The sequence below is a fragment of the Nematolebias whitei genome, chromosome 20, assembly GCF_014905685.2.
Source record: "Nematolebias whitei isolate Nwh7 chromosome 20, NemWhi1, whole genome shotgun sequence".
NCBI classification, from domain to species: Eukaryota; Metazoa; Chordata; class Actinopteri; order Cyprinodontiformes; family Rivulidae; genus Nematolebias; species Nematolebias whitei.
Genome location: NC_056517.1, coordinates 231,748 through 240,352, shown reverse-complemented (window position 1 = coordinate 240,352; position 8,605 = coordinate 231,748). Strand labels below are relative to the sequence as shown.

The 8,605-nt window shown below is 41.6% G+C and overlaps 1 protein-coding gene across 1 annotated transcript in view; it reads right to left on the bottom strand.

Annotated features, from left to right (window-relative positions):
• Positions 1-8,605, bottom strand: part of cnksr2a (connector enhancer of kinase suppressor of Ras 2a) — a 198,804-nt gene that overhangs the window by 22,054 nt on the left and 168,145 nt on the right. The window contains exons 20-21 of the mRNA XM_037694365.1: positions 6,634-6,852; positions 164-305 (exon numbers count right to left, since the gene is read on the bottom strand). Coding sequence (XP_037550293.1) covers positions 164-305; positions 6,634-6,852 — 361 coding nt within the window. The remainder of the gene's footprint in view (positions 1-163; positions 306-6,633; positions 6,853-8,605) is intronic.

Sequence of the window (8,605 nt, the reverse complement as noted above, 5' to 3'; positions counted from 1 at the left end):
TTTTTTTGAATGTCCAGAGGACCAGATTGAACTTTTTTTGGATTTTTCTACCTGGATTATTGAGCATGCATCAGGAAATTTTTGTGTTAATTTAAGCATCACAAAATATGTTTAGCAACCAACATTCACTTCTCTAAAAATCTGTTTGTATTTGGAGCATTACCAAGTGGTCCAGTTTGCAGGTAATGCAGTCCAGCCTCAGTCAGTGGTGTCTCAATCAGGTCCTGCCAGGAGCGTCTTTGCGAAGATGAAGAGCGTCCAGGGGACCCGGTCTCACTGCTGCCCCCTGCAGGACTTGAGCGGTACTACAGAAACACCAAAGAAGGAGAAGTTTTTAAGATTACAGTAATCTGAGCTGATTTTATAGGCAGATCGTTTATCAAGCCTTCCTGAAATCCTAAGTGAAAATAAAACAAATGTAGAATTTAATATTTTGATATAACAATATAAAGTAGTCACCCCTGTCATATTCTGACGGCTCATGTTGTAATACAGTATAAACACATACATTTTAATAATTTATTATAAGAAAAGTTTAAAACATCCTTGAAAGTCCTTTATTAAATACATGTTTTTAACGTCTCAGGGCAATGCACCACAGCCATAACACTTGCTATTTTAGTCAGTAAAGTCCCTGATAATAGAAATAATAATTCAGGTTTTCCCGTGGTCCTTGGGCCATGGCGGTGGATTAGTAACAATATTCACATCAAACTTTGAGTGTAAATAGCTGTCCATCCCAGTTTCCTACTCCAGCTTTGAACTGAGCCTTTTTGAACGGGGTCATTCTCCCACTCTGCTGTGTGCAGTGGTTCATCGTCCTCTGATGTACAACAAAGACTTCTTAAGTGACTTTTCTGATCTTTTAGTTGAACTCACACCATGAAGTGACACAGTTTTAATAATTGGGGATTTTGATATTCATGCTTGTTGTAATGCAAAGCCTTTAATGTAGGACCTTTTTTAGATTTGTTGGACTCATTTAATTTAACTCAGTCTGTAAATTGTGTGGAATGTGGGCACACATTTGACCTTGTTTTATCACACGGTATTTCTGTTTTTTGTCTTGAAATCAGAGGTGCTGTGTTTTCAGACCAAATGCCTGTTTTATTTGAGTTTCTTCCTCTTTTTCAATCCTCTAAACCATGTGTTTTTACTTGGCACAGCCAGGCTTTTAATCACCACTGCTACTGGTTTTACTGATGTTTTAAATTTTTAAGGAATCAAGCACCACTCAGTGTCTTCCACCACTGAGGAGCTAACCCTTCAGCTCCACTCTGTTTATTTAAACATTTTGAACCGTGTTCCTCCAGTAAAAGCCAGGCAACCAAAGTCCAGACCTGAGCCGTGGTTAAATGATGACACCCGAGCTATTATATGGCAGTGCAGGAGAGTAGAATGGAAATGGAGGCCAGATAGGGCTACGAGTTTATTTTTAAACGATAAAGAGAGTTGCCATTGTTATCAGAAAGCTGTAAAAGTTGCTTTTTTTTAAAAAATGTTACATTGCTGTCTCCAACTCTCACAACGTCCAAGTTCTTTTTTCTACTCTGAGCTCAGTTTTTCACCTCCCTGAACCTGCCCCTCTCGAAGCGTCAACTGAACAGTGTGAGGAATTTCTCCACTTCTTTTTGGAAAAAGTTGTCCACGCTCTGATGCTCATTTCTCCACCTGCTCATAATCCATTGATCTTGTCTCAATTTTAACCATGTTTGACCACTTTCAACTCATCTCAACTGTCTTTTTTTGGAGAAGCTCATTTGCAGCATGATGTTTTCTAGTTCCCCCTTCGATGTTGTCCCCCTTGGCTTCTAAAGTAGATATTTTCTATTCTGGACCCCTCTGTTCTCTCTGTTATGAATAGTAGTTAAACCTCAGGTGTGGTGCCAAAAAGTTTTAAATATGCTGCTGTTCAAGCTCTGCTGATAAAAACCTAACTCTGACCCCTCAGTGGTGTCCAACTTTAGGCCTATTTCTAAACACCCATTTGTATACAAATTATTGGAAAAAAAAAAAAGAAAAAAATTTGATTCCCAGTTAAAACGTTTCCTGGAGAATGAGTCTATTTTGGAGGTGTTCCAATCAGGCTTTAAATCTCACCACAGCACTGAATCCGCTATGTTGAGGGTTTTTAATGATATTTTTGTAGCCATGGATTCTGGTGATTCTGTGCTCCTTATCCTATTGGACCTTACATCTGCGTTTGACACCACTGACCATGAGACACTCATTTTTAGGCTTGAACAGTGAGTGGGCATCACAGGGTCGGCCCGCAAATAGTTTAGGTCCAACCTGTCTGACAGAATTAAATGTTTGTCTCAACATCAAACATTTCATTTCAACATCTGAAGCTACAGTATCTGGTGGAGGGTATTACATTGGTCCATTCTTGGACCTCTTCTTTTTCTTTGTGCCTGCTGCCTCTAGGTACTTTTTTTTTCATAAACATGACTTTCCTTTTTATTTTTATGCCAATGAATGTCAAATTTACTCCCCTCTGATGCACACTGGTGCATGCTATATCCAACCTCTCCTTGACTGCCTGGTTGACATTAGAGATTGAATGGCTTTGAAATCCTTAAATTTTAATGAGAAGAAGACAGAATAATTATTTTTCCACCCAATAGAACAATCAGGAGTCACTGTATCAAACTTTTCTTTCTAGCCCTCTTTAAGAAACAGGTTGTCGCTAATCTGGGAGTGAAAACGGACCCTTCCATTAAGTTAAAGAACAATGTAAACTAGGGGTTGAATCGACAGATCGACTACTCAACTTGTCGATTCTAGGACATATCACAAGATTTTTTTTTTTCATCTCGACTAGTCATAGTCACGGCAGCACGGTGGCGCAACTGATAGAGCTGCTGCCTCTCAGCAAGCAGGTCCACGGTTCAAATCCCGGTCCGGGTGCCTTACTAGGTTGAGTTTGCATGTTCTCTCCGTGCATGCATGAGTTTTTTTCAGGTACCCTGGTATCCTCCCACAGACCAAAAACATGCATGTTAGACTGACTGATAACTCTAAATTGTCCCTAGGTGTGAGTGAGCGAGTGAATGATTGTTTGTCTCGTTTGTCTCTATGTGTCCCTGTGATGGACTGGAGACCTGTCCAGGGTGTAGGGCTGGGTACCTTTCTAAAAAAAATCGGTATCGGTACCAGTGTCGGTACCTTCACTTCGGTGTCGGTTCCTGGACGTTTCTTTTTTCGGTACCAATTTTGTAATTACCTTGGCAGAGGATGAGTCAGCTGCGGTCAAGAGGTCCCTGGCACGCTACCTTTCAGCGTCTCCTCAGGGCAGCTGCGACTCGGCAGAAGTCGTGAGATAATCCGTTCCACAGAACAAACTTCCTCAGAAGTGATAGGGCATTCGCCGGGTGGAGCCACAGCGAGGCGTCGTGGCTCCGACAGGAACTCCAGCCGAACTCTATCAGAACCAGCTTCAGAACTTTCTCTAGAACTGAACTTCTCCCAACTAGAACGTTCAGAACTAGAACTTTCCCTCCGAACTTAACTTTCGGAACTTTTGTTCTGAACTTTTGGAACTTCTGTTCACTCGTTCGGAACTTCTCCTCCCTGGAACTAGGAAGTGTCGACTTTTAAAGAGTTCTGCTTCTGGTCACTTTTGGGAAGTCCTGATTGATTGAAAGAACCAACAGGGGTGTGGTTTTAGTGATGTCAGAGGGTCACTACAAGTCAGAAAAACAGCAGAGATGTTTAGGAACAGACAGAGAAATGTTTTGGAGAAATGACAGACTTACAGGTGCCAGTTCTCTTGTTCCTGTCTGAGAGCTTTAAAAACATGACAGTTCGTTCCAATAAACTTGTTTGTGACCGTCTCCGACTTTTGACTGACATCACACCTTTCTCATTTCAATCAGAAGATCAAAAATGCATAGTTACTTTGTAACAGACATTTAACTTGATTTCTACTTTGAATGATGATTAAAAATCATTAATACTGTTTCACAGTTGATTTAAAATGAGTGGTTCACTTCAACATTTAAAAATGGTTTGAACTAAACACACTTTTGATTATCAAGGTATTGTAAAATAGTAATGATAATATGAACAAGAGAGTGTTCTTTCAATTGATTAGTTCAGGATACAATTAGAAAGTCTCTGGATGAGCTAATTTGTATTTCTGGATTCAAATCAATGAAATAACAGTTGCTGTCCCATGAAGGTCTTCAGAGGCAGGTTTGACCGGAGGCTTAGTTCACTACACTATTAATCCTAACAAGAATAAAATTATGTTACACATTACAGTACATATTGTGAGTTTTATTTTTTAACTTTGGTATTTTTCTATTCCAAGCAGTTTTCTTACATAAAAACAAACAAATAATTTCCAGGTCAAAAGACCAGTTAAAAACCAGTTTCATGTCAGTGTCTAATGGTCACTGCTTCACACTGAGGACCTTTTCACTGAACAATTTTTCTTCAGAAACATCAACATGTCTGTTTTCTCTGGACACAAACAAGCTGCTCCTGGTTGATGGTTTCTCCAGCAGTAGAACATGTTCCCTCTGAGGTTGTAGATGATGATTGTTGCACACACAGATACCTGGTTGTCCGTTTGACATATTGTACCTCACATTCCACCAGCAAGTCACTGGATTCAATGAGGTAGAGATGATGCAGACTTCTGCTCCTCTGTGTCTCTGCCTGAATCTTCTCTGTGATTCTCTGGGGTTTAGGGCTCTGATCATCTCCCTAACTGACATGAGAACAAAACATCAACAATATCATGGTTGTGTTCTTATTACTCAAAAAACATTATCTAGGCTGAGAGATAAAAGTTTAACTGGTCAACAAAACCCTTTAAAGTTTAATTTACCTCCAACATGCAGCTCCACTGTAGAAAAAAGCAGCAAATTTTTAACAACAAAGTCTGATTGTCCTGTGGCCTCCATCTCACTTTTCTTTTGTCCTCACATCTGGGTCAGAACCTCCTGTGAGGAGAACATGAACATAAACAGTGGACATTAGTGAACTGTTTAAGCAGCTGACTGTAAGGACGAGCAGTTTTACAAGCTAATATTTATGTTACTGTCAATCTTTAGTTAGCTTCTGAGTTTAGCTAGCTACATAGATAAAATAAATTTACACACTAATATGTTAAAGTTAGCGTTATATGGATCCTAGTTTATTTCACCGCGATGTACGTGTTAAGCTGCAGTTATGCTAACAAACTAACTCACCAGCTGAAACTCACAGAGACGTCCTCGGAGTTCTTTGATGAAGAGTCCGGTCATGGAGATAATGAATCAGGACGTTCAGGCTCTACTCACAGGCTGACTTTAATGCTGAGAGGAGGAGGAGGAGGGGGGAGGCTAATGAACTCTTCTCTCCTCGCAGAAAAACACGGAGCAACTTTCTGCAGCGCGTGTTGTTGAAGCCATTTGACAACACGCGTTGCACACGTGAACCCGTCTGTGGCCGTCACCAGCACCATAGACATAATTATACATAGATTAGGTACGGCAGCTCTATACAGCTCTGGGTGTAATCTGGGTGTAGTCTGTTTGTCATATGTCTGGTGTTTTACCAGCCTGCATGCTGAAACCACGTGACACGTTACAGCCAATACCGAAACTTGACACCGAAAGAAGAGTGAAGTTTCAATACATACACCGACCGGTGAAGTTCGGTCGGTGCCATAAAAGAACCTTGGTTCGGTACTCAGCCCTACCAGGGTGTACCCCGCCCCTTGCACAGTGATCACTGAATATGGGCACCGGCGACCCCCATGTCCCAAAAATGGAAGAAGCAGGTAAAAGATAATGGATGGATGGATGGTCGTAGTCACGTGAATGTGTCACGTGCTCAGCGCCAGGCGCTGGCTAGAAAATGGATCCTTCCAAGCAGACGAAAGGCGAGGAGCAGGCCAAGTCTCGGTAAACAGGTAGAAATTGAACAACAGTGTGGAAGTATTTCACTAAAGATGACTCTTCCGGTTCAACTATCCACCACCGCCCGCCCCCCTGTTTTTAGTTTTGTTTTTTACGTGCCACACGTTTCTTTCACTTTTGCAGCTTAATAAAAGTTTTGGTTTTCCTATGGCTTATTTGCAGTATGATAAATGGTAGAAGCATAAATATACGCTCCCCATGTTCTGTTGTTTTTTGTTTTGTAAATAATAAATTACGTTTTTTTTTTGCAAATATAGCATCTTAGCGAGTTCCTATGATGTCGTATCGACTAGTCGACTCAACTTTTATCATGTTGAAGTTGACTATAAAAAATATGAAGTTGTGCAACCCCTAATGTAAAAATGATTGTTAAATCTTGTTCTGTTTTGTATTTTCAGTTGAGGCGAATGTCTAAATGGAAGCGCATATTGTCCAAAAGCAACCTTGAGACAGTAACATGCTTTCAAAACTTACAGGCTTGTGGTAAGCCTGTGGTAAATGATATGTTATATGCTATGTTATGCTATGTTATGCTATGCTATGGCACAATATATGTTACATTGAGTGAAACTCTTGACATTTTATCATTAAAATACACTCAGAGCAAATATGTTTGTATGTGTGCACTCAGAGTTAAAGTATTCTCATAATAAGAACAAAATGGGAAGACACTTTGTAACTTTTCTACCAATCAAAGTTAAAAGTAAACATTGTCACACACCTCCACAGGATCGCATCTGTATTGTACGTCACTGCTGCTGCTACCCCCTGGTTTTCTCCCACTGTGCGTGGTGCCTACCCCCATAGGACCTGGATGGTACTGTGGCTCTGCTGCCACTGCTGGGGGCTCAGAACACAAGAAGTCCTCCTGGGAAGAGCGCGAGCGAGATGTCTCTGTGGAAGACAGGCGAGTTGTCCGACCTTCCAAGTAGGCACTCATCTGATATAGAGAGGAAAAAGTATCAATGTGGCAGACATCAATAAATGTATCAAGTCTGTCAACCATAACTGCAGCTTTAAAGAAAGGAATACAACTGCCCATGGAGCCAAATAGCTTGAACTCAGGAATGGTATTGATTAAATAATATTCTGAGTAGATAAATCTAAGACAGGTAATTAAAGAACGGTATATATAGAAACTATAGACTCTAACCACAAGATGGACATTTTGTTCCAAGACATATATAGAGAAAAGCTTTGCAGAGAGTGGTGAAGGCTGCACGGAAGACTGTCAGAGTTGGCCTCCCCACCATCACAGACATCTACACCTCTAGATGCAGGAGGAGGGCTACCTGCATCATGAAGGACCTCATTCACCCAGCACACACACTTTTTGCCCCACTTCCCCCAGGAAGGAGGTTGAGGAGCATTGAGTATAGAACCACTAGACTGAGGAACAGCTTCTACCCTGAGGCTGTTAGACTCATGAATCTCTAACTAGAATAATCACTGTGAAAAACCACATCATGTTGCTGCTGATCTGTTTCATGTTGCTGCTGATCTGTTTCAATGTTGATGTGTTCATGCGTGCTCATCCGCTCACACAGACTCATGTTCATGTTTGTGCTGATGTTCAATGTTTTATGTTATGAGTGCTTAGTGTATATTTAGTTGATGTTTTTCTTAGTTCATATCTTAGATGTTATTACTGTTTTTCTTATACATTTTATTGTTGGATGTAACTGGGACCCTGTGTCAGAGTCAGAGTTTCTTTATTGTCATTCGCACCTCATGTGGTACATGTGGTGGAGCGAAATTATGTACACAGGGTCCCAGTTACATCCAACAATAAAATGTACAAGAAAAACAGTAATAACATCTAAGATATGAACCAAGAAAAACATCAACCAAACATACACCAAGCACTCATAACATAAAACATTGAACATCAGCACAAACATGAACACGAGTCTGCGAACAGATGTGCACGCATGAACACACCAACATTGAAACAGACCAGCAGCAACATTGAAACAGATCAGCAGCAACATGAAACAGATCAGCAGCAACATGATATGGTTTCTCACAGCGACTATTCTAGTTAGAGATTCATGAGTCTAACAGCCTCAGGGTAGAAGCTGTTCCTCAGTCCAGTGGTTCCACACTCAATGCTCCTTAACCTCCTTCCCGAGGGGAGCGGGGCAAAAAGTGTGTGCGCGCTGGGTGGGCGGGATCCCCCATGATGCAGGTGGCCCTCTTCCTGCATCTGGAGGTGTAGATGTCTGTGATGGTGGGGAGGCTGATTCCAACAGATTTCTGTGCAGCCTTCACCACTCTCTGCAAAGCTTTTCTTTCTGCAGCTGTGCAGCCTCCATGCCACACATTGATGCTCGAGCACAGGATGCTCTCCACTGCACACCTGTAGAAGGAGGTGAGGACTGAGCTTCCCAGACCAGCTCGCCTCAGCCGTCTGAGGAAGTAGAGTCTCTGATGAGCTTTCTTGATCAGGCTGGTGGTGTTGTTGCTCCAGCTGAGGTTGTCATTCATGTGTACACCCAAGTACTTGTAGCTGGAGACCACTTCCACTGCAGATCCTCTTATGTTCAGGGAGGTGTAGGTGTTTTTGTTCCTTCTGAAGTCCACAATCATCTCCTTTGTCTTCTTCACATTGATGTGAAGGTTATTCTCTCTGCACCAGCTCTCCAAGTGTTCCACCTCTTGCCCGTAGCTGGACTCATCATTGTTTGTGATGC